Here is a 26,931-nt window from a genome sequence, read left to right on the forward strand (position 1 = left end):
ATCACACTAATCCAGCACGTTATTAATCTCACGTGCCCCACTCAATATGGCCGCCGCTTGAGTGGGGCAACTCAGAATAATAACGTGCTGGATTAGTGTGATCCTACTTCATTTTATTACTTCATTGCTGTGCTGTATGTGTTTAGGCCAATGCCAGGGATCCCAACCTGAAATAAGCAATTTCAGGGAGGTGTCCCTCTCATTTCAGGGAGGTGCCCTCCCCCCCCCATCCGTGGAGGGGGGGTTAGGGGGGGCTGGGAGAGAGCACCCCCCTGAAATGATGGCAGATAGCACAGGAAGCAATAGCTTCTTTGCTATCTGCAGACTTTTTTTTTTTTTTTGCAGTTGTCAGAATAAAAAAAAAAAAGGCATAAGAATGCATAGCTAGATTCCTATTGGCTATTTCACTTTGCAATAGCCTATAGCAAACTAGCTATTGCACCCGCCCCCTGCTGCTTTCAATCACCAGAAGAGGACCTGATAGAAAAATTCAGGTCCCCCTCTGCTGATTGACAGCAGCAGTGGGCGGGTGCATTAGCTAGTTTGCTATTGGCTATTGCAAAGTGCAATAGCCAATAGGAATCTAGTAATGCAATCGTATGCCTTTTTTTTCTTTTCTGACTAACGGTCAGGCCGCGGCTCCCGATGTCAGAAAAGAAAAGAAAAAAAAACGATCCCAGGGAAAGGTTTAATCTGCTCGATTGAGCAGATTAAACCTTTCCGGTAAAAAGTGTTTCTCTCCTGGGCGGCCGGGAGAGTTGGGATGTGTACTCACCGGCCCAAGCGGCTCCATCAGGTAACGAAGGGAAGGGGGAGGAGTCCAGTGACGTCACGGACATCGACAGCCACTTGGGGAAGGAGTCCGGTGACGTCGATGTCCGTGATGTCCGACGGAAGACCCAGAAGCGGGTGGAGAGGTGAGTACGGATCAAAAGAACTTTGATCGATCAAAAAAATTAACGATTAAATTTCCGCAGCCCTATAAAAAATAAAAAACCCCAGCAGAAATTGAATACCATCAAAAGAAAGCTCTTTCTGTCCCCAAAAATTTGTAAAAACGTATTTCAGTAAAGCGTTGCATGACTGAATAAAAGTCAGTCAAAGTACCGTAGCAATGAATACTGAAAAATGGCCTGGCCAGGAAGGGGGTTTAACACAGTGCTCTTCAAATGGTTAAGCACAGATTCAGGTTTCTTGGTCTACTGAGCTACTGTTGTCATCTGTAAAATAATTTGTAAAAGTTTGTAAATTGAAGGCGGTAAAGGCATTTTGTTTTGGTTTTTTCTTAATTTAAAAAAAAAAAACAAGATGATCACTTACAGTTTGAGCTTCCGGAAGCAAAGGTGAACGCCGCAATATTTTCTGAGAATAAGTCCGGTTGTAGAACTGTAGCATCAGTCTGAGCCCTCCACGCCACTGCAAAAGCAACATTTGGAAATAAGCAGACACAGGGGTAGAACATATTTATCAGACATCAAAATGCAGCAAGCTTAATCTGGGTTCCAGTTATCACATTTTTGGAGTGAGGGGACATAAATGTTGGCACTCTGGCTATCCGAGTCCGAAGATTTGTTCAAGACTGATTTGAGCTCAAAAGAAAAACTGAACAGAGACACAAAGTACTAACACTGGTCTTTCAATATGGAAATATGAGGTCAGGGCTCTCACTTGTGATATACACACACACATACATATATATATGATATTTGGGGGACTTAGCACAATGTTAAGCGTGCAGGGCTCAGGTCTTAACTCCTTAAGGACGAAGGCATTTTTTTCATTTTTTACACCCATGTGTAAATGTGCATGAAAATTACTTAAAACCCCGAAACATTATATATTTTCTAAAAGCCAATATCCTATAGAATAAAATGGCAGCAGTTGCAAATTTTTATGTTGCACAACATTAGCACAACTTATTATCAAACCCCCAAATTTAGTGAAAAATGCACTTAAGTTAAATTTAATGCCCCAAAACAGAATATAAAACCATTTTGTTTTGTAAAATATAAAAGATAAGGTTACAACAACAAGTAAATGGATACCCAACATGCCCAGGTTAAAAATTGTGTGCGTCCGTGAAACTGCGACAGAATTGAGTACCCCAAAAAGTCCATACACGACGCTTTAAAAGCCCCCACAGTTCATCAGTTTAGAGATGCGTGGAAATATTGGCCTTAGAATTATTGCGCTCACTCTGGCATGTGTGGCGATACCCAACACGTGTGTAACGCAATCGTCGTTTTCGTACATAGGCCCACTCGACGCGTGTTTACATGACAACGCGCATGCTCGCAGGGGTGGGGGGGCTTAAAACATTTTTTAAAATTATTTTTAAAACTGTTTTTTTTTAAAAATTGCTATCACATAGGGAGGTTTACAAGCCACCCATGTGATAGCATAATGGCAGTGGCAGGTCCTCTTTAAGGTGATGCTGGTGGTCCAAAAGACCCCCGGTGTCACCTTGACACTTGCAATAAGCTGATCGCACTTCAATAGCTTATAGCTGGGCTTCAGGAGCCCAGCATTGACAGCTATGGGACCGGAAGTGATGCAATACGCGTCGCCCCTGGTCCCAGCTTCCTGCCGACATGCTGCAAGCCGGTTCTGGGCTCGTAGGAGAGGCAGCGGAGCCCAGAAAACAGGGCCGGGGTGTCGGGTGGCCCGGTTACCGGATCTTAGAAGCGATCTGGCGGCAGCTGAGCCGCCAGAATCGCTTCTACTTTAAAGCCGGTCGCCAACCCTACAAAACGGAACAGACTCCCAGCGGCTTTTCCACCGGGAGTCTGTGTAACCCCTTCAGACTTCATAACGGGATTATCTCGTCATAGGTCGTGAAGGGGTTAAAGCCGTTTTTTTCCCTTAAACCGGAACAGTCTTTATTAAAGTATGCGCTCTATAGAAATACACCCTACATTACTTTCAATGGGGATTAAAGCCCAATTGAACCCTCAAGATTAATTACGGTCAGGCTGCATACACAGTAAAGAAAACAAAAAAAAAATTGTTATTCTCTTATCCTGTGCTGGCAGGACAGAGTCAGACTGCTGCTCATACACACAATGCAGGGACGTGGCTCTAAGTGGCCTGACATACCTTTCCTGGTACACTGTTCCAATCAGCAACACTCTAAATCTGGCCATACATTGTACAAAATTCGTCTGGATTTTGATGAACCGGCCATAATTTGTTTAGTGCGTGGCCCTGTCCCACCCTTCTGTCTGGCATTCTTCAATGCGAAAGTTGGAAGAGATGGTTGAAACATTTTCGGGAAGCAGTGATGGCAGCCAAGTGGGTATAGTGAAAGCAGCACACCTGCCGCTGTCAGAATAAAACAGCTCAGTGTGATTAGCATTAATGGAGAAATCTCTCTTTTTGTATTTAGCCCACAGGTTGAATGAAAAAAATATAGCAGTGTATGGTCAGCTTTAGCTCCCTGAGCAGTGTTGATGTGAGAAGCGTATGGTGTGTGTAAAGGAAATTCTAACCCTTGCTGCAGGGTTGAACTAAAAACCAGCTAAACTGCATTACAGTAATAACTCACAAGGGTTTCAGTAAGCTATAAGTTGCCCAGTAATCAAAATTTGAAACATCTCAAAGGATAAATTATTAAACATGGAAAATTTGGACTGCTGTCAATTGTATAAAAAACAAACCAACATATCAATGTTTTCTTTTTCCCAAGATAACCTGTATATGTGACAACCCATGGAGAGGCTTAGCACAAATTAAGAATATACTGTATAGTCCAAATATTCTCCATTTAAATCCACAATTGCAATGAGCAAACCCAACACCTCAAGATATGCTGACACAGGATAAAAATATTCCACAGAGCTATGCAAAACCTGACTCAAAAACCAAGAGATCATGCTCTAAAAATGAAAGCATGTACTGTCTTCACAGAGCACCGGGAACAGCAATTTTATGTAATCTTCCAGGGATGTGAAGCAAATCATACAGCTGTGGCAATATTGAAGGTTTGAAACAAAATAAGAGTCCAAAGTTTCTTGGCTAGTCAGCACCATTTTATAGTACCTGATGGTATACCTTGTGCAAGAACATGTCCAAAATAAACCATAGTTTAATATCCTACTCTCATGCCAAATTCAAAACATTCTGAATCAGCAAAAACATCAAAGATGGATTATTTTTGATTAGTTGTCAAAAGTTATTTAAAAAACTTTCAACAAGCAAAGTAATGCTGTTATTCGGACATTACGATGAACACGCAAAGTCGTTTTCTGCCACAGATCAGCTGCAGAGCTAATCTGTTACTTGTAGTTCTACAGAGTCATCTTGCTGTTGCACTAATGAGAGCTATTAGGTGTTGCTGTGTTTCACCTACTGATTGATACAATCAGCTACATGCCCAGTCTCTGCCTGAGCTCAGTCTCACACTCCTTGCCTAAAAAATGTTTTCTTCCTTGTCGCAGACCCGTTCCAGGGAGTTTCTTGTACCGGAGCAATTTCCTTGTTCTTGTAACCCCAGTTTAATCATGTGACCCCCAGTGTCTCCAGCATATCCCAGAACAGCTGTGACTTCAGAGACTGTAACCCCTGTTTATCTGTGTCTCCAATGTCTTCTGTGCTCCTCTTCCTTTTAGTGACCCTTGTAACCTGCATATCCCAACTTAATCCGTGTCTCCAATAATCCCTATGTCACCCGGTGACCACAGTCATTTCTGCATGATCCGGTTTTCCTCTGTTCCATTTCCTGCCTCTCTGACTATTGACCTTGGCTTTGTCCTGGACCATACTTGTTCAATTCTCTGGGAATAAATATGGTGAATGTCGCTCCAATCCACAAAATCTGTCACAACCAGATGTTGATTGCATTTGCATAATTGGAGTCTAGGTGTTATAAACTTGCCCAGAGTGAGGTGTTAAACAGCATTGTGTATACCACATACTATGTTGTTTTAACACCTCTCTCTGGGCAGGTTAATAACACCTCCTAGACTCCAATTATGCAAATGCAATCAACATCTGGTTGTGACTAACAGATTTTGTGGATTGGAGAGACATTCACCATATTTATTCCCAGAGAATTGTTTTGTCATTCTGAATTGAGGTGGTTGGATGACCAGTGAAACGTCTTCAAGAAAAATACAGCAAGTCCAGTTGTCTTGACTTATTTACAGATATAAGATTGTCTATTTAGGGTTTACATTCCCCCATACGTGACAATTCCCAATGCACAAAAGCTGCTGGCATCTTTAGCAAAGGATGTGTCCATACGTACAAGGGGAGGTGTCACAAACTGTCCAATAACAGAACAAGCAAAAATGAAAAGACTCAAGCGTTAAAAGGAACACAGAGCTGCACATTTGGAAGTCCCTGGGCTGTTGCTATTAGCTGTTAAACCAAGTTTAGCCTTTTCTTAATCATTTTAATACACATAATCTACTCAAATCTCAGACCACAAAGCAGCTGAAGAGACAGCATATCTTGTTTGGCTAATACTACTTTGGTTTGGGTTACAAATCAGAGAAGAGAGCCAGGTTGAGAGTGGAAAGCAGGACTGAGCACACAAGCGCACAATATCTTATTGATATATATATATATATAGATATATATATATCATTTTTATTTCTTAATTGTTATATGTGGTTATTCTCAGTTTCTATGTGATCAGAGGGCAGGGTAAGAGTTTGTAAGTGTACATTGGTGGAGGTGAAGACTTACATGAACATGTGAGCAGGTCCCAGCAATTTATGAATCCACTGTCAGTTGAGGCGACAAGATATTTGGAACAATTCAATCTTCCAAAGCACAAACTCCTGTGAAAAGGAAAGAAGTAGTAGCGACCAAAATCCAGAGTTTAGAGGCATCGTATGTATTCTGAGCGCGGCACAATTTATATATATTTTCATCTGTTTGAAAAGTTACATCTGAAGGGGTTTCTTGTTTATGTGCTTGCTGCTGGTATTTATTTCTTTTGGCATTAGGTACTTTATACGTCTGTGAACTACTAGTCCTACCATCCCCAATGTAATGAAAATGAACAAAGACATAAGGAAGATAAGATTGCTTTGCCTTCTGTCCAGCTCAGAGACAGTGACAAGCACACAGCATTTCTGGAAAGATAAACAGGTATTTTTCTGTAAATGCTGAAAGTGCTCTTAGCCTGAAAAATGAAAACCAATGCAGCCACATTTAAGGATATATAAGCTGCAATAGATTACATTTTTGTCCTTGGGGTCCTTTAACCCTTTCGCTGAGAAGGATGCAAGTAGTATGTTTGAGCCAGCAGGGCTCTTTAAACCGACACCTGGCTATCAGGGCCGGATTTACCCTCCCTGCCGCCCCAAGGCCGGGTTCCACAATACGCCCCCCCCCATCAATTGAGAATGGCAACTAGAACCTCTGCACTCTGCCGCCATGAGGCCGGGCCTCGGTGGCCTTGTGGGAAATCCGGGCCTGCTGGCTATACCATATTCAGGTATCGCATCTCTTCAACTGGCTGCTCCCAGCGGAGATCGGAGGGGACACAGACCCCTGCAGCCAATGCCCAGCGGTGAGGAGAGCTCAGAAATAGTAAAAAAAAGTAAAATAAATAAAGCCCCCTGCCCTCCATTATTTAAAAAAAAAAAAACTAAAAAAAGGTGGGAAAAAGGTAAATTTTCAGCCTGACAAATTGCGTTGCGGTGCTATTCATTTCAGTGGCACTCCAAACGCGTCTCCTGCCCGCACCGGAACGCGCGGCAGCACAATGCCGTGCGTTCCAGTGCAGTGTGATTGCAAAAAATTGTGCATGCAGTTTTATTCTGAAGTAAAACTTAATTTTTTTGATTATTCAGATTTAAAAAAAAATAATTAAATACCATCTGTAATTTAATATAAGATTCACATATGGAGCGTTAAAAACATAATCAGCCAACTAATCGATTATGAAAATAATCATTAGTTGCAGACTTATTGGGTATTGCTGAAAATGTTGCCATTAGAGAAATCATTTTAGGGCCATTGGTCAACTCTAAATGAATGACCTGTAAAGGCTTTTAAAGTGTCTGTGGACAATTTGGCAAGCAATTGTGAGGTTTGAAATGTTTGGTATCTATTTCCTTGAGACAACCTCACAGAAATTGGTTATTATTATAGTGTTTGTGTGCACTAATGCAGATAACACTGTTAGAATGACTGTTATTTTTAGGCAGAGTCCACTTGATTATTTTTAGGCAATAAAAACGCAACGTCAGAGATGACACAAAACACAGCACTAGTAATCTCCTAAACTATTAGTATGTGGTAAGTATGTTATTAAACTCTAAAGCACAACTCCAGATGCTATTAAGGAAAATTACAGCTACTTACTGGTAACCATATTTCCTGAAAACAAACACGACTGATAATACACCACAACTAAAATGTTGAAAGAATGTCCTGAATGAGAGTGTTTGTTATGCATTGTGGAATCATATTTTCTACTTTGTCTGGACAAGAAAATTACTTTCTCTCTCTGATGTAATATTAATTACAATTGTTTTCCATTTTAAATAACAGTAATCAGGTTTTTAGAGACATAATGAAAACAAAGGAAAAATATAAATACACTACTCAAAAAAATTAAAGGAACACTTTTTAATCAGAGTATAGCATCAAGTCAATGAAACTCCTGGGATATTAAATCAGGTCAGGTAAGTAGTAGAGGGAGTTGTTAATCAGTTTCAGCTGCTTTGGTGTTAATGGTATTAACAACAGGTGCACTAGATGGGCAACAAATGAGACGACCTCCAAAAACAGGAATGGTTTTACAGGTGGAGGCCACTGACATTTTTTTCTGACTAGAGTCAGTGTCACTACTGGTAGCATGAGGCGATACCTGGACCCTATATAGGTTGCACAGGCATGCCAACTCCTCCAGGATGGCACATCAATACGTGCCATTGCCAGAAGGTTTGCTGCGTCTCCCAGCACAGTCTCAAGAGCGTGGAGGAGATTCCTGGACACATGCAGTTACTCTAGGAGAGCTGGACAGCGCTGTAGAAGGTCCTTAACCCATCAGCAAGACCGGTATTTGCTCCTTTGTGCAAGGATGAGCACTGCCAGAGCCCTACAAAATGACCTCCAGCAGGCCACTGGTGTGAATGTCTCTGACCAAACAATCAGAAACAGACTTCATGAGGGTGGCCTGAGGCCCCGACATCCTCTAGTGAGCCCTGTGCTAACGGTCCGGCACCGTGGAGGTCGATTGGCATGTGCCATTGAACACCAGAATTGGCAAGTCCGCCACTGGCACTCTGGGCTTTTCACAGATAAGAGTAGGTTTACCCTGAGCACATGTGACAGACGTGAAAGGGTCAGGAGAAGCCGTGGAGAATGTTATGCTGCCTGTAACCTCGTTCAGCATGACCAATTTGGTGGTGGGTCAGTGATGGTCTGGGGAGGCATATCCATGGAGGGGACAAAGACCTCTACAAGCTAGACAATGGCACCCTGACTGTCGTTAGGTATAGGGATGAAATCCTTGGACCCATTGTCAGACCTAATGCTGGTCCAGTGGGTCCTGGGTTACTCCTGGTGCACGACAATGCCCGTCCTCATGTGGTGAGAGTATGCAGCCATTTACTGGAAGATGAAGGAATTGATACCATTGAATGGCCCCCACGTTCGCCTGACCTGAATCCAATAGAACACCTCTGGGGCATTATGTCTCGGTCCATCTGTTGTCTCAATAGGAGCATGCCCCGAGGTTGTCAGGCATCCATACAAGCACGTGGGGGCCAGACAAACTAATGAGTACCATTTTGAGTTGCTGCAATGAAATTTCAGCACAATGGACTAGCCTGCTGCATCATTTGTTCACTTTGATTTTTGGGGGTGTCCTTGAATTCAGCCCTCTGTAGGATGATCATTTTTCATTTCCATCAAACGATGTGGCATCCTTTCATTCCTAACACATTACCCAGTCCAGTATACGGTAGATATCCAACGTGATATTTTTCCCCATTGAGATCTGATGTGTTTTCAAAGTGTTCCTTTTTGAGCAGTGTACATATAAACCGATGGTTATGCCTTGAGCTCATAATTAACCAAATATCAGGACTGGCTTCAATACTTTGAGTCTGTGACCCTGAACAAGCATGTAGATAAAGGAATTCTAACTTCCCTCTGACTTCACTTGCTGCATGCTTGTTCGGTAACTCAACATTTTGAAACCAGAAATGGCCAAGCATCTTCTGAATGAGTTTGACAAATATATCAAAATCAGGCAACTCTCAAATCTAATTTATTGCTTGTGATGGTATAGGTTAGCAGAGTCCCCCCCCTTTCCACATCTGAGTCAAAGACTCCAAGGGGGCAAGTCTCTGGAGCAGACCACAAAGACCATAAAAAGGAGACATGCTTTGATCAATGATACCTCTTTAAAGCAAATACAATAAATATGAATGCAGTAAATCATTATTTTATGGTTGCTGTTTTGAGCTTCCTACCTTACTTTTCCAGGCGGCTGACAAAAGGTATGTTTTAACTCCCAAGCGCTAGTCTCCCATATCGTAATAACTTCTTCAAAGCCAGCAGCAAAAAGAGAACCATCCTCAGAGAAGCAGCAGCCAAGGGCCTTGTTTTTGTGGTAACTACCTACAAAATCACAGCTCCAGCCAGTACTTTGTTCTGTAAATAAGTCCAGAAGACAGAAGCATGTATTCAGTAATCAATGAAACATACACATCAATCGTATATCCCCCTTCCCTTATTGTAATGTGTCTCTGGCTGTTTTGTTAAGGACCTCGGGTACAGTAATCAAAGGATCCTACATAAATTTTGCATATACTGTTAGCCGCTGACCCTCCTGTCCCATGTGCAGTACGCCGCTGACCAGACCCATGTGCAGTACGCCGCTGACCAGACCCATGTGCAGTACGCCGCTGACCAGACCCATGTGCAGTACGCCGCTGACCAGACCCATGTGCAGTACGCCGCTGACCAGACCCATGTGCAGTACGCCGCTGACCAGACCCATGTGCAGTACGCACCTGCCCAGACCCATGTGCAGTACGCACCTGCCCAGACCCATGTGCAGTACGCACCTGCCCAGACCCATGTGCAGTACGCACCTGCCCAGACCCATGTGCAGTACGCACCTGCCCAGACCCATGTGTGTGCAATACGCAGCTGCCCAGACCCATGTGTGTGCAATACGCAGCTGCCCAGACCCATGTGTGTGCAATACGCAGCTGCCCGGACCATGTGCAATACGCTGGTGCACTGTTCCATATTTTACTCAAAAATACACAGATGAAATGCATATGTGGGAGCTGTTTTATCTGCTAAGACTAAGATTTGCACACCTGATTTTTATCTATTATAGTTCAGTAACACTCATAGGTATCCTTTCAACCCTCACCCCATGACTGGACAATGAATGAAAAAGCAGACTGATGAGATCATCCCTTTGTAACTCTGCCCTCTCCTCCCATCAGCATGCTCCTTGCACCAATGATTGGCTACTTAAGCTGCTTTACACTCCCCAGCCTGGTCTCTGTTGTACATGGACTGCAGGAGGCTGATACAAAGTTACATTGAATTTTTTACACTTGTATTTAAAAATACATTTAAGGATGCGTTGATAAATAAAGAGCTTGATTACTGGTTTATTTCTTTATCTGCTTGGGGTTTAGGGTTAAGAATCTCTCTCACCCAAACCAACTTCCATTAATGCGTATGCACATGCTTGCAAAATGGCTTGACAAACCTTCGGTAGGCAGGCAAACACTTACATGAAGGTATTGTTCTTGAGGAAGGAAATGACCCGTATCTATAAAATTAGGTAAATGTCTAATGACAGTTCCATATGTAAAGGGAAGTTGTAGCGTTTTCTATTCTATATTCAGATTAAGAAAAGGGGCATAACAGATCTATATTAGATGTAGAAAATGCCTACAATGGCACACATTATGGTTGACCTTAGAATTCTTCCACTCCCAGCTCAATTTAAAGTGCATTTCATTTCTGCAGCCAAGTTGGGATAACACCTATTTTATATTCATGACGTGTTACTCATGAACACAGCACAACTTGCATTTTTTTAAAATAGCTGCTTGCACAATACATGCTTTTCTGAAAGAAAAGTTGTTCTCTGTAGAATGCTTTGCTTTGGAACACGAGGGCTGGGCAGTTAACATAATTAACCCCTGTCTGCACTGTGCTGGCAGATGTCCATCAGCTGTAAACTAGATCTGAACAATGTCTGACCTAACAAAGGTTAAACGAGAGCTATGGGGCAATGTTTTTTTTCTCCATAGTTCTGCTCAGGGTCACAGAAGGACATATACTGTGTCCTCCCAGGACCCAAAACGCAGTATATAGCGGGCTATTGCCTGCTATATGCTGAGAGCGTCACAGCCGGGATGGATCCCGACAATACTGTCGAGATCCACCCAGCTGACTGATTGACATCTGGCTCTGCCCACCTCCTTCCCAGTCTGTTCTTCCTGTCAGCGCTGGAGGACTGGAGAGGGATGGGGGGAATCCCTTCGGGGAGCGGTGACCGACAGTGACATCTCTCTGCAGGGAGATAATCGGAAGTGAGCGGATGAGCGGTATGTTTTTGCTCACTTCCCGATCAAAACAGCCAATGTGTGACAGTTTCATTGTCACACGTCGGCTAACTATGTGGATGAGTGTAATTCACTCAACCCATGGCTCTCCATTAAAGATCTAGAAGCATTAAATGTTAATAAGGGGGGAGCTCATTCTGTCCTTAATCCTTCTATGAGAAAATAGGATTTTTGTACTCACCGTAAAATCCTTTTCTCTCCGTTCATTGAAGGACACAGGCAACAGATCGTAGATCCTGAATGGTAGGGTAATATCGCCACCTGCAGGAGAAGGACGCTAGGCACAAAACTAAAGACCAATTACAGCCTAGGGGCGGCCCCTGCCGGTGGCCAAACCCCCCACCTGCTGACAAGTCTCCAGTTTAGTAACAAGCAGTTAGGAGTGTACACCCCATAAAGAGGGCGGGGCCTGTGTCCTTCAATGAACGGAGAGAAAAGGATTTTACGGTGAGTACAAAAATCCTATTTTCTATAGTGGAAATGACCGCATCGGACAACCCCCGGTCCTTCAGGACCCGGCTCTCAGTAGCCACGCCGTCAAAGCCAGCGACTGTAAAGAAGGATGGAACACAGGACCCAGGGACAGAAGATCGGGGCGCAGAGGCAGACGCCACGGGCGTCCACCACCAGCCGAACCTCGTCCGCGTACCACGCCCCCCGAGGCCAATCCGGGGCCACGAGGACGACAGTGACGCCCTCGACCTCGATCCGACACAGCAGCTGAGGCAACAGATACAGTGGAGGAAAAAAAAGGTGTAAATTAGACCGTAATGGGGCCACCAGGGCATCCACGGCCTCCGCCCAGGGTCCAGGGCCCGGGCCACAAACCTGTCCACCTTGCGGTTGAACGGAGACGCCAGAAGATCCACCTCCGGCGTCCCCCAGCGACGACAGAGCTGCTGAAAAAAACCTCGGGTGCAGAGACCACTCCCCCGGATCCACCCACTGTCCACTGAGGTAATTGGCCTGCCAATTGTCCACTCCCGGGATGTAGACCGCCGAGAAAGCGCGCTGCATGCGCGTCACGAACCCAGCCACGACAGAAGAAAAAACTTCCAGGGACAATGCGGTAACCGCGGTACCACCCTCTCCCCCTGAAGCACCAGAGGGGCGCACGGGCGAGAGGCAAAGCAGCGCAGGCGTACAGGCCGCACAAAGAGGGGATCTAGAGGGGTCCGCAGAGCGCAGCCCACAACCCTCACAAGGCAATGCAGGAGTGTCATCCCTGCGATCCATTGCACACCCGCAGAAAAACAACTACCCCACAGACCAGATACCACCAAACAAGGGAGCCATCAACTCACGACCCCCTGCGTTTGTCCCAGCCCAGAGAGAATCTCTGCCGCTGTGACCTCCATCCACGGCGTCCACGAGCCGAAAGGAATGCCCTCCCCATCCGCCCGAGGCTATAGGAAGCCCGGGCGGAAGTGACGTAACGAATGGGCAAAGTTGCCCATATGCAAGATGGCGGCCGCTGAGCCGCCTGGAGGCCGCAAAAGCCGGGGCCTCGAGTAGCGACGTCTGGCGCGGATGCGGCCGCCCTGCACAGGCGAGAGTTTCTTGTCACTTGGAAGTTGAGAGAGAAGCTTGCAAAGGCCTGCTACACAGACATATAAAAAAGAAACAATATTTTTTTTTCCAATTCTTTTTCGGAACGCTATGTGAATAGGAACACATAACAAACATAGCAGGGTTTTCTCAAATTTGACTGCAAAAGTTGAAATACACTTAAAAGATTAACCCAGTGTAAATGTAAAATATATACATGTAAGGCATTTTGATGCAACTTTGACATTTATCTTGATGTTCTATACTGTCTTTATGTAATTCAGATGTGGAGACCCCTATGTGTGGCTAAAGGTGCCCATACACTGCTCGATTCTCATACGAGAATCGGGCGAAATCCCGCGATCGTATGAGAATCGAGCAGTGTGAACGAAGACGTGCGACCGTTTCTACTGTACGGTCGCACGTCTTTTGTCAAACCAACATGCTCGAAAACTCGCCGAGAATCGTACGATTGTCGGCGGGTTTCTAGCCTGCTCGTCCGATAGCTGCGGAACGGGCTGCTGTGCGCACACTGCCCGTTCTGCATTGCGGTCATCGGAAGCCCGCCCCTCAGCGGGGCGGGCTTTCGATGATCGCAAGTACGATCTGCCCGTCCAAGGTGGGCAGATCGTACAAGCTTTCAATAAGCATACGACCATCGCAAGACAAAAGTGTATGGGCACCTTAAGTTTTACACAGCACAATCAAGGCTGATTGACTGCCAAGATAAAATCAATAGCAGTATAGTTAATCAAGGGTGTATTATTTTCAGTCTTGGCAGACCCCATTCATGGAGATCACAGGGTCCTTGACAATTCCTGTGCTGCCCAACTAAGAGAAAAAGCACAAAAACATACAGAATCAAATATGTCTTCCTGTGAGCAAATTTCATCAAACAATACAAAGCTTTAGAAACATTAGCACTCACTAACGATTTACAATCTTTGAAAAGGTTCAATAGAAAAAGATGGATATGGTGACTTACTGTATATGTCAGAGTTGTCTCTTAGTACCCAGACTTTAAAGAGACCATCATTTCCTGTAGTCACCAAAGATGGATGATCCTTTTCTGAATCACCTCTGTTCTGAAAGGCTAGGGATGTTATATTGGCTTCATGTGGCATACTTATTGTGGTATTTAGTACAAAACTTTAAAGAAGGGAAAACAAGATTAAAATTAGAAGACAGTCTGTGTGTAAGGATATTGAACATACTTCAGGACTTAGTCTTTACAATTTTAGAACGTCAATAATCATTTACATTAAAAATAGAACTGTGTTAAAAGTGGCAAAAAAAACAAAAAAAGGCTGCCCATAAAAAATGCTGCATTTTTATAGGTACGTATGCATTTACTATTCATAACGCTAACATTTCTAACATTTTAACCAATTACTTTTAAATTGCATGATCGGAAATTGCTAAATGTGTTCCATTTAAAAAAAAAAAAAAAGAAGAATATTCCTCAAATCTTAAGGTGCCCATACACCTTACAACCATCGCAAGACTTTTGTCTTGTGATGGTTGTAAGCTAATTGCGATAACAGCAATGCTGAACGGGCAGTGTGCGCTTGCGAGGCCAAAAACCCGCCGACAATCTCTTTCAATCAATTCTCGGCGGGTTTTCCAACATGCTCCTTCGACAAAAGACGTGCGACCGTACAGTAGAAACGGTTCCATACACCTTGCGATTATCGTACGATCGCGGGATTTCCCGTGATTATCGTATGATAATCGCAAGGTGTATACAGCACAGACAGAGCAACAGAAACCATGCCTCTGTAGGAGAATTGGGTCCCGTCCTTGCCATTTGCCATGTGCAAATGTGAACATATTACAGTGAATAATCTAAAAGTTGATGTAGAGTGTCTATGTACTTTTATTGTATTCAAGACTAACAAAATGAAATTAGAAAATATTTCAAATCAAGTGTAAAATGAAAATATTGCATGTATTTTACATAAACATTTCTAGCTAGAAGGGGGTGTGCTGTGCTCCTTTTACCATGTTTACACAGATTTAAAAAAGCAGTGCCCTTCCCTACTTCAAATAAAAGGCTTTAAATATACCGAAAGTGTTTTCCTGCGTTTAAAGCACACATTAAACACAGATCAGCAGATCCCCATGTACTTCAGGGGTGCAGTGTGGATGGCAGTTTTAGACCTGTTCACACCTGCACATTCCATGAAAGTGCACCAAACACACGCATTGATGAACTGCATCAAAAATATGCAACGCGATTTACCATGCACTGACACATGTGAAATGCGCACAAGTAATGGTGAAAGCAGAATGTAGCAGAATCTGCTGCATGAGATATTTTCCTGCATTTGTTGCATGTACAACACCCATAAAAATCAATGGGCGACATGCAAACAAACAAACATGGGGAAAAATGCACGCGAATGCGATGCGCATTCACAAAACAGAAGGTGTGAACATGTCCTTTAAAAGCAGTGGCATCACAAGGGGGGTGTGACCTGCACTGGGTGACATCAGAGGGGGCAACACCAAAATTACTGTCATTTTGGTATCACCCTCTCTAAAAAGTCAGGCACTCTGTCATGGACCTAGTGCCCGACAGCTGTACAAGAGAGGAGGGGCTTATCCCACCAAATAATGTCCCCTCATCTCTCTGCCGGCGTCCATCACCGAGATGGCTGCTGGCAGTTAACGGAGTGTGCCATCATAACGCACATGCATGATGGTGTCCCAGCGGGTGACACCCTGCCTGGGGATGCCTCTGCCTTACTGTACTGTATATTTCCACTTTTGTAGTCAAATTGGTATAACACCTAATTTACATTAGTTGCATGTTTCCATTTACATAGCACAACTTATTTGTGAAAAATGAACAGACATTTAATGAAAAAAAATTGCAGATTACCTTTTCTCAATTATATTTCTACATACTCCATAACAAAAACTAGGGATGCACCAATATATCGGCCGCCCAAACATATCGGCCGAAAATGGCATTTTTGGCATAATGCCGAAAGTGCCATTTTCCTGCCGATACATGGGCGCATCCCTGCTTTCTATCCTCCCCGCTGGGCGCTGCTCTGTGTCCCAGCGGGGAGGAGAGAAACTGTGATAGCCAGCCGAGCGATGCGGGAGGAGAGCGCTGTGAGTGGCTGGCGTCTCTCCTCCCACACCGCTCAGCCTCCTATCACAGTCCGGCAGAGCGGTGTGGGGGCGGAGACAGGCCGCGCTGTCACAAAGAGGCTGAGCCCTCCTCCCACACCGCTCGATCAGCCTCCTGTGACAGCTGTCAGAGAGGAGAGCGAGGTACAATCAGTGATCGCTGAGTGTTAGAAGATAATTGAGGACATGGTATGTGTACTATATCCTCAATTATGAATGAATGGGAAGTGATCTACATCACCTCCTGTTCATTCATAGTTGTAGTTTTAGTAAACATACTATTTTCTCAAGTTATCAATGAACAGGAACACTCAGAGGATTACTGTTCATTGATAACAGGGGTAACAGTGTAAGAAGGTGAGGCTGCAGTTCACCTTTAAACAGAAATTGTTATTTTTCTATAGGTTCTTCTGGTTACCTCTGCAGCTGTTCATTAAATTCCCAGAGCTTCATCTGCACATCAGGCGTTTTTGTATTCCCTTGTAATTCTTCCACAGTTGCTAACCAGTCTCCTTTACTGCTGAATGCTGCCTTGTCCAGATCCATATACTGGAGCCCCGACTGATGAACAAACTCTTGCTGTACAATGTCCAGCTGTACAAAAATAAAAAAAGAACATCACTTTAATGGTGTTTCATGAGAAAGATTGCAGGAAGATAATGATGACTGAAAAAAGTAGTCCACTGAGGGACACAGGAAGTCTTTAACATTAGGGTTACACTGCCGCCTAAAAGGAGTACTGGACCAGTCACTGCCGTTGCCGGTCCAGAGATCCGCTGGGACCAGTGCGGCCGGGACTGGCACGGCTGCTCTGTGACAGAAGATCAAAGGGAGATGGGTCCCTCTGATCTCCTGTCCCCGAATGCAGGAAGTGATGTATATTACATCACTTCCACATTCACTGGGGAGAAGCTGGTGAAGCAGATCTCTGCTTCATCAGCTTCTCTGGGGGTCCCAAGGTGACATTAGGGGTCTTGAAGTTCCCAGATGTCTCCATAAAGAGGACCTGTCATGTAAATTGGCTTTTACATAGGGGGCTTCTTAGCCCTCTATGTGATAGTAATAAAGTTAAGTGTAAAAAAAAAAAAAAAAGAAGAGTGAAATGAAAGCATAAAAATAATAGTCCCCCGTCCCCCACATACACACGCAGATATATGTCGGATGCGCCTACGCGGGAAAATTATGATTCCGCCTATTGTGCCATATGTTACATAACCCCCTGAACATCGGAGTGTGAGCAATAATTTTAGGGCTATTAATTACTGATAACACTAAACTGATGAGCAGTAAAAGTGTTTAAAGCGTCGCCTATGGCCAATTTGCAGTGTGGTAATTTTTTTGCAATTTTTCGGGCGCGCAATTTTAAGGCTTGACATGTTTGCTGTCTGTTTACCCGACGTGACCCGATCTTTTATATTTTACCAAAAATATGGGTAACAATAAATGTTTAACATAACGTAGGGAAAACATTTTTTTAAAATTTACAGTACTCCCAGTGGTGATTACCGTATTTTTCCGCTCCATAAGATGCACTCCCCCCCCCCAAAAGGCGAGTAGTTTTTTTGTACATTTAGCCCTGCTCCGGACAAGCAGAGCTAAATGTATAGTGTGGAGCCACCGCTCGTTTTCATACAAGTGATCTGAATAGATCACTTGTATGAAAGGAGCAGCGGTGATCCTGTCCGGCCCCCCCGCCACGGTTTTTAGGGTCCCCCGCTCTTCTGGGGGACCCGTAACCACGGCATAGGAGCTCACCATAGAGTCCGTAGAGCAGACAAAGAACGTCTGTTCTTCGTCTGCCCTGTGTGATCACTGAGACCATGGCGCTGTAATCACAGCGCCACCTGTCTCAGCTGTCAGGAACTACACAGAACCCTACCCTCCCTAGGTGCGTCTAATGGAGTGAAAAATCCGGTGTATACCACCAAACGAAAGCTTTATGTGTCCCTAAAAAAATGTTAACATAAATTGCAAGACTATAGGTCTGGTCATGCTGACTGGTGAAATTTTTGACTGATTGGTGAGACACCCTAAAAAATGTTAAGCCCCGTTAATGACGGTGGCAAAAAGAGGTCTGAAAAAAAAAAAAGAAATGACATCCCTTGAAGGGTAGCCTAGCCAAATATGCTTGGAAGAATCATCAGCATCCCAAGTCCACAGCCATAGTGCCCTATGTATTTGAAAAGGAACATCAGTCCCAAGAAGCAAATCCGTGTTTAGAACTGTAAAAAACCATCACAGCTAAAGTATAAGACTCCTCGCATTTGTTCTAATCACTTAGCGAAACGGGACCAAGCCTAGCTAGCCATTTCGACAAGATTTGGCAGAGCGAGGTTGGCGCCAGTATAAGGCAGAGGTCCACACAAGTTAAATCAAACTGGGATCTATGGAGGAAACATAACTACCAGTCAGAGAAATCCTGGAATGTGAGCACGCCATCCACCTACCTGCTAGACTGCTTGTTAAGGGGGACCACTGGAGCATCTACAGAGGGTATAGATCACTGGTCCCTAAACTCCCTTGCGAAAGGGAACAGCTCTGACACACTGGTGGGTTGCCCAGGATCCTTCAGGATGCTCCTAGTCATCAAACAGAAATTACCTAAATAGTGGGTGTATCAAGAAGGTCTATGCAGCTACAAGAACCACCCTACCCTAAAACATGGAATAAAAGGCTGATCCTCCAAGTGTAGAGTGGCGCGCACTGGAAATGAAGCAACCCCCTGAGGATGTGGGGCATCTGCAGGAAACTGTAGTGCCTCAAACACAGCCTCATTATAGTTAGACTGTTGGGACTATGATTCAGAATTACAGATGGTAACAGGAGCCATGGGTTCAATATGGCTTGGGGGCTCCAAGAGTGCCAAAAAAACTGAGCGCAACAGGCTGGCAAGTCCAGAGTGATCTCTGTGGGCATGGGGGAGGCTTAAAGGAGAACTATGAGATGAGTGATTTCCACTCACCTCATAGTTGTAGCCGACCTGTGACAATGAGACTGTCACAGGTTGGCTCAGTAGATCGGGAGGTGAGCGAACACATACCGGGTTCGCTCGCCTCTCGATCCTGTCACGGCTCTCTGCCGTGACAGGGGGAGGGGCTGGATTCCCCTCTCCCCGCTCCGATCTGCCAGCGCTGACTGGCGGAACGGACGGGGGAGGGTACAGCTGGCTCTGCCTCTAGATAGTCAGAGCCAGCTGTCACTCACGCAGCTGGGCGGATCCCGACGTCCATGTCGAGATCCGCTCCGGCTGCGGCATCTCAGTATACCGCCAGCTGTAGCTCGCGGTATACTGAGCTTAGGGTAACGGGAGGACGCTAGTTTGTGTCCTCCCGTTACCCTAAGGAGAACTATGGGGAAAAACACTGACCCCATAGTTTTCCTTTAAGAAGTGTCTGTGCTGGGTCAGATAGCAGTATGCACTTGACAACTCCACCCACTCTGGACAGTGCTGGTGTGATTACATCAGCACTGCCTGTCCAGAACTACCGGGGGGCAATTAGGGGTGCTCTGCTATGAAAAGGATGCAGCAGTGACTGGTTGGATGTATAGGAAATTCATGCCCCAAGACCTCTGTTTTACTTGCACAAGAGAATGTATCAAAGAATGTACCACAGAACTACACTTGAGCTGGAAGTTTTGTTTAGAGCTCAACTTTAGTGTAACCCTGGAAAATATTAAACTAGCTTTTCTTGCGCAGTCCCATCCCTTGTCCTAAAGTAAAGGTGGCTAATAAAACATGTTAAATACAATTTTAATGTAATACTACACAAAATAGTAATGTAAGGTAGAAATAGATAACCAAAACAAATAGTGATGCAGATCTAACGTCTATTATAAGCTTACATTAAAGAGTTGTTTGTCATCATGAAGGGAATAAAACTGGAGATGACCAGGTTTACCATTGAGAACCAGGGCTTTGCTTCTAGGGTCAAAAATTAAACCAGTCTTTACATTAGTCCCTGAAGAAAAGAAAAAAAGTACATTATTAATTGGTCATGTTTAAATGGTAGAAAAAAAATCTGCAAGTGTTAATACATCAAAGCATTACAATCTAAGCTTTATGTAACTTCCACCCCCAAAAAGACTGAAGATTGTGGAGAAGGAAGAAGTGAACAATCTAGGACAACATAGCTGAACTGGAAAGTGAGCTGAATTGGAGAATTTTCCTAAATCACCTTCTCCAAACTCTTTACCCTTTTGTGAATAGCCTTGTTAATATTCTTAGTCCTAAAATAAGAATGAGGGCTAATTTGACACTTTGAGACAACACAGAAATCGTGCACAAGAACACACCTCTGACACGATCAACAGGTATTTTTTTTGCAATTATTAAACAGCTATCACAAAAAGCTATAAATGCTATATTTACCAGACCAAAAGGGAACAAATAAGAAGTAAATTGTTAGGATTTCCAATAATTTTAAATGCTTGTAATTTTTTTTGTACAGATATGGATTGAAAATTATGAAAGCATACCTTTTACTAGCCCTTGGATGATCCCGGTTGTTTTTAGTCCCACGTCTATAATTGTTATCTCTGTTAAAACAAGAATAAAAGTTGTAAAAGAAAAAGAAAAAAAAAAAAAAGAAAGGAAAAAAAACCCCCAAAACATTTTTGCATTCATTCTAGAATCCTTTTCTTAGAGTTCATAGAGGGATACAGGAAGTCTTTAGCTTTCGGGTTGTACTGCTGCCCACAGAACGATTAGACACTGACAAACAAAAAAACTGTAGGCCAGTCCAGGATAACCCCTTCTAGGCTCATATTACCAGAATGCCTCAGTTTTGTAACAAAGCAATATTGGAAGCATGATTGGAAACACACAGCAGTGGGACTGCATGGATTTCAGGAAAAGGATTTATGGTGAATACAAAAATCCTATTTCGTTTCTCAACCATTGAGGGGCACAGGTATCCATCTTTGGGACATCCAACAGCAGTCCAACTGAGGGGTGGGAAACAAAGCGCTCAGACGCAAACAGGCTCAAGAAAACAGAGAACCGGGGGCTCAAAAGAGCCAGTTGAAGGACCTTACACCAAAAGCTAGCATCAGATGAGGCTAAAACCCCCCAGCTGGTAGAATTGAAAAAAAACATGGGTACATAAGACCAGGTTGCAGCCTTTAACAATTGCTGCATAATGCTGAAAAGCTTAGATAGAACTCAGTCATGTGCCTTTACAGGAGAGGGTAAAATCTGATGCCCGATTCCATAAGCTTGGATGATGGTCTATCTGAGCCAACTAGAAAGGGTGGAACAAAAAGCCAGAGAAGCCTTCAAGGGTTTCATTTGGGCAGATACAAATAGATAGACTCCCTGTACAAAGGTCTTGACCTCCCTGGTGGTCTGATTATTTCCTTTTTTTGTTTGTTTTGTTTTTTTAATTCCCGCCGGTTCCGCCCCTTTGCGATGCGGAGGCTCGCAAGGGACGGAACCCGGAAGACGGATGCCGGCATTGGCCAGAGGACCGAGTGTGGCTGGGGGTTACCGCTTATTGTACTGAAAATTAAACCCGAGCCACACTTGGGATTACCGACAAGAGGTTAATCAAGAAAGAGGCCAATGGAAACAGGAATGAAAGAGCAGAAACCTGGCCCTTGGTACTGCTGAGAGCTAAACACTGGTCAAGACCCAGCTGCAGGAAGTAGATTCATTTCATGGAGAAAGTGAAGTATGCCTTCCACATTCCATGACAGACCCAACAGGAAGTAGCCTTCCTAGCCTTTAGCATGGTAGGAATTACAGATTCAAAGATGGCCCTGTCCCTCAAAACTTGGGCTTCATCAGCTATGCTCTGCTAAAAGCTAGGCAAAAAAAGCTAGTACAACAATGGTGGAAAGCTGCAACTGAAGAGACAAGCTCTAGAGGTGATGTAGAGAAGAGTCTTAAAAGAAAAAAAAAAAAAGTTTGAAAATTAAAAAAAAAGTGCTGAAAATAGGTTAGTGTTTCAAAACAGTGGAGCTAAAGAAAAAGACATCCATGTTCCTAGGATTCAGTTTGCCAAAGCAATGTACACTGGGATTGCCTTATCAGCAGAGCATGGCTGGGAAATCTCATTAGATCTCAACGAAAGGCATTTTCCTCCCCTGAGATGATGTGCATGGCCATATGTCCACAGTAATGCAGGAAGTAAATTGAGAGCTAGTAATCTGCCCTTAGTAAACATGGCCAGTGTCTGAAGACTGGAGAAGAAACGAGAAATAAGGTATGCAAAGAATACAAAGCCTGCAATTATCTGGAAGTATGTGTTTGTAGATTGTCATTACTACACATTTCTAAAGGTGTGTTTGTTGTTTAAAGATATGGGTAAAGTGATCCCAGCCATCCCATAGATCAAAAGTAATGACATATATTTTAATACAGGTGTATTAAAATGTTAATGCCTAGACACAAAATGTTAGTTTTCTGCAAAATGTCTTCCTTCCATCAAATACATGAAATTGAGAGATATTAAAACAACTTTAAAAACAAACAGTCAGAAATATGCCATAAGCTTACTGTTATCTTTATGTGATGTGCAGTGCAGAGAGCCATCAGGAGAAGTAGAAATATGTTCAATAGCTGCTCCTAAACGTGGCAGAAATTCCTTCTTCTGTTCCAAGCTGAAAGACCACTGAACCAGCACAGATTCAACACCACCACTAAATAACACGGTACCTAAACACAGAACATATATATGCCTTTACTGTTACTGATAAAGAATAACTGCAGAAAGAGACACTTCTTTTCAAATCACACAGCAAACACGGATAGGTTACAGGTCCCTAATAACCAATACATCTCCTACATATTTTAAGGCAATACATGAATTTGGAGATTGACTACATCCTAAAAAAAAGGAAAAAACTAAACAATGGCCTGCATGCTAGCCCTGATACCTAACACAATATTACAGTAAACATTGCACCAGTCCAAAGCTTTTTTGCCTTTTTAATGTTAGTATCCCATCAATAAATAAAATGTTTCCACATTTCCCATGCATGCCCCAACTTCTCCACAAGATGGTTTTGTACGTATCTGTTTCCAGAAGTCTGCAGAGCAGAGCCCATGTTATCAGCAGCTATGCTGAATGGCTGGTGAGCAGAGGTAAAAGGGAAAGTTTATACATACTGCAAATGCCAATGTATTTATTTATGGAGGGGGGAGAGGAGAGGGGGCATAGTTTTGCATAGGTGAACGGCGTACTTTTAGTAGCTGAGCGGCTCTTACAAAATAAATGTTTTTTTCTTTGGAGAATTAGGGGTAGATAAATGTAGGCTCACCTAGGTCATTCCAAGAAAGTTGCAGCATGTTTATTTATTACATTAGATCTGCTCTTTCACATTTTTCAACAATTATTTGTAACTATTCAGAGACTCTACAATTAAATAAATAAAAAACTAGTTGTCTAAGGACTAAAATGGGGGCCCAATCTACTTGCCCCTTATGACAATCTACTTATCATGATGCCAAAAATAACTTATCATGATGCCAAAAATAACTTAACAACCAAAACTGTATGTAAACTGTGCTAAGAAGCGCTTCTCATTGGTCAGTGTGGTCACCAGACTGCACTGACCAAGTGCTTGTAATTTGCAAGCGAAATTAAAAATCCATAGCGCAGGGCTGCGCTGGATGGCAGTATGGGTACAGATAGTACCCGTACCGGCAGAGCGGGGGGGGGGGGGGAGAAATGAAAGTACTGGCAAGAAATTACATTTTGTGTACTTTTTCCCCAACAATAAATTTTGCAGGTAAACAAACACACAACTACACACGCAAAAAGGACAATAGTGTTTTTAATACAAACCATGCACGGAAAATGCAAGATCAGCAACAGCATCATGATGCCAATGTAGGGTGGAGTATGTGTATTCTTGATCGTGATTGAAATTTCTCCTATATAAAACAGGAAACAGCATATTTTGCAATCAGACTATGCCATACACAGTTCAAGCATTGATTTTGATTAAATTTTCACATTTATGTGCCCAAATAGCTCAGGTTTCCTTAACTTTAAAATATGTAGCTGTATCCCCTCAATCCTGTCCAAGGTACGCCTTGGAATATAGGTTCCACTGCTTCAAAAGAAGCACACTGACTAACCAGCAACAATGTTAAAGCAAATGTAAACGCCAATAAACTTCTTATTTTCTTCCTTTTGAGCTATTAAATATACCTCTATTTGTTTACTTGTGTAAACAACACTGCACTGGTTCCTCGTGACTGGCCAGCGCTGTCACATGGGGATAGGAAAGGTGTCCATAGCCCTGGGTAAGCTTAGACAAAATAGTCTGGTGCTTACATGGGGCTTTATCTTGGCCGGAAGGCCTAATACCAAAATAATAACAACAGGGGTGTGGAAATTTAAAAAAAAACTAGTTGTCAAAGGACTAATGCGGGGGCCGATCTACTTGTCCCTCATGGAAATCTACTTGTCCCGATACAAAAAAAGAAAAAAAAAATGTAACCAAAACCGTATTTAGCAGTACCAAGAAGAGCTTCTCATTGGTCAGTGCTGTCAGGTGACTGCGCTGACCAACGAGTGCTTGCATTTTGCGAGCGAAATTCAGAATACATGGCACAGGTAGATAGTACACCCATACTGGCGGATGGGAAGGACCGTTCTCTGAAAGGTAAGAATAGCGGGAGGGGGCCAGATTTGTGCAGGTAATTCAATTTACCCTTTGGTGCGGGTGCAGACTTGGGTGACCGTGTGCGTTCGCCACGCGGCACCATTGATTTCAATGGGGTTACATCCGGTAATCGCTGAAAAAAAAGGTACAGGTACTGAAAAAACCTTTTTCCGCGACACGCACCGTGTTTTCAACCGTGATTATGTACGATTGCACGGGCGTTATTGCGGTGGGAAACTGCGCAATCTGCCTGACGCGTCTGGGGTGCCATTAGACAATAATGGCACTGCCAGCGCAATCGGCGATGGTGTGCGCTTCTGTGACCGCCCGGCCATCCACGCGGTTTTGTGCACGATTGCCGCGCGGTAACGGATCGCCCACTCCGCGCGTGCACACACACACACCCCATGCATGCGTTTATTCGCATGCAGTTGATAGGGGTTGGTTTTAATTTTAGATTTTTTTTGCTTTGTAATATTTTTTATTTTTATTCATTTTTTAAATTATGTATTTTCAAGGTTCTCCTGTGACAAGAAGGCTGCATTCCTGTGTCACTATTCACACGGAGCCGAGTAGAGAAGCGTTCTCTGCCCTGCACCATGCTCTCTAAACTAATTTGCCGTAGGCACGGATCCCCCACAAGAGGGGGGGGCGAAGACCACAGCAAAAGAAGCCCGGAGAGAGAGGCAGCTGAGAACGGTACACGGCCGGCCGTCGGAGAGAGAGAGAGAGAGAGAGAGAGCGAGAAAGGGGAGTGAGATTCAGGCAAGTTACAAGTGGTTTTGGACGGCTGTACAGCCGTTCAAAATCACTTGTACAAAACGGCTCCCACACTACATTTAGCCGTGCTGCTTGCGTGCAGCCGGGCTTAATGTAGAGAAGAAAAACTACTCGCCCGAAACTGCCTGTCCTGGGCGTCGGGCGATAGGAATTCCACACCCCTGTAATAATGAGATCCATAAACCTAACTGTTCACATTTTGCTGTTACCGTATCGATTGTGCCAAAATAGGAATTTTGTACTCCTCATAGAATCCACTGTGGGACACAGAAATTCTGATCTTGTCGGGATATACAGCGGAATACAGGAGGATATGGACAATGACAAACATAAAATCCATAGGCCAGCCCTGGATAACTGCTCCTTGACACACAATACCTCATTCTGTAGCAAGCAGTAACAAGATTATGATCATAAACACAGAGAGTCCCGCAAAAGACTCAGAGAAAAAGATTTCACGGCAAGTACAAAATTTTTTTTTTTCTTGTCCATTGAGGAATACAGGAATTCAGATACTGTCAGGACATCCAAAAACAGTCCAAATGAGGGGTAGACAAAAGAGCAAAAACCTCAAAACAGACCCAAAGAAAAGAACTGGGGACTGTCTGCAGCCGGAGCCACCGAAAGGACCAACACCTGGATCTGAAAACAGATGAGGCCCAGGAAATCAAAATAATACTCAAGATCAAGACCGAAGATCATCACCAGAGGGGAACAACTCCACACAAACGAACACAGAACCTGAACTAGCAAAAAGCTACCGTATATACTGGAGTATAAGCCGTCCCGAATATAAGCCGAGGTACCTAATTTTACCACAAAAAACTGGGAAAAAGTATTGACTCGAGTATAAGCCTAGGGTGGGAAATGAGGCAGCTACTGGTAAATGTACAAAATGAAGATAGATACCAATAAAATTACATGAATATTTATTTAAAAGAAAAACAATAACCTAGCTCTGTAAGTGGAAAAGGGGGTACAGGGCTACATATCATGTACTACGGATCATTTAACCCATTCATATTAGCAGAGGATAATTGTAAATCTATTGTTCAGTGCATTCTATATGTAGTATATAGTACATGTACATATAGAGTGCCTGCAACAATACATTTACAATGATCCTCTGCTAACATAAATGGGTTAAATGATCCATGGTACAGGGCTACATACAGATCATTTAATCCATTCATGTTAGTATAATTGTAAATGTATTGTCTGCACTGTATTAGCAGTATATACTCTGTATAGAGTATATACTGCTAATACAGTGCAGACAATACAT

General features: G+C 43.6%; 1 protein-coding gene across 1 annotated transcript in view; it reads right to left on the minus strand.

Moving 5' to 3' along the window:
* The window catches only part of WDR75 (WD repeat domain 75), a 55,740-nt gene that overhangs the window by 16,185 nt on the left and 12,624 nt on the right, over nucleotides 1-26,931 (minus strand). The window contains exons 8-16 of the mRNA XM_018570665.1: nucleotides 24,041-24,129; nucleotides 22,750-22,908; nucleotides 20,730-20,789; nucleotides 20,097-20,212; nucleotides 16,672-16,847; nucleotides 14,098-14,261; nucleotides 9,438-9,618; nucleotides 5,689-5,783; nucleotides 1,321-1,416 (exon numbers count right to left, since the gene is read on the minus strand). Coding sequence (XP_018426167.1) covers nucleotides 1,321-1,416; nucleotides 5,689-5,783; nucleotides 9,438-9,618; nucleotides 14,098-14,261; nucleotides 16,672-16,847; nucleotides 20,097-20,212; nucleotides 20,730-20,789; nucleotides 22,750-22,908; nucleotides 24,041-24,129 — 1,136 coding nt within the window. The remainder of the gene's footprint in view (nucleotides 1-1,320; nucleotides 1,417-5,688; nucleotides 5,784-9,437; nucleotides 9,619-14,097; nucleotides 14,262-16,671; nucleotides 16,848-20,096; nucleotides 20,213-20,729; nucleotides 20,790-22,749; nucleotides 22,909-24,040; nucleotides 24,130-26,931) is intronic.

This window comes from Nanorana parkeri, unplaced genomic scaffold (assembly GCF_000935625.1).
Source record: "Nanorana parkeri isolate BGI_ZX_2015 unplaced genomic scaffold, ASM93562v1 scaffold1569, whole genome shotgun sequence".
Lineage (NCBI taxonomy): Eukaryota > Metazoa > Chordata > Amphibia > Anura > Dicroglossidae > Nanorana > Nanorana parkeri.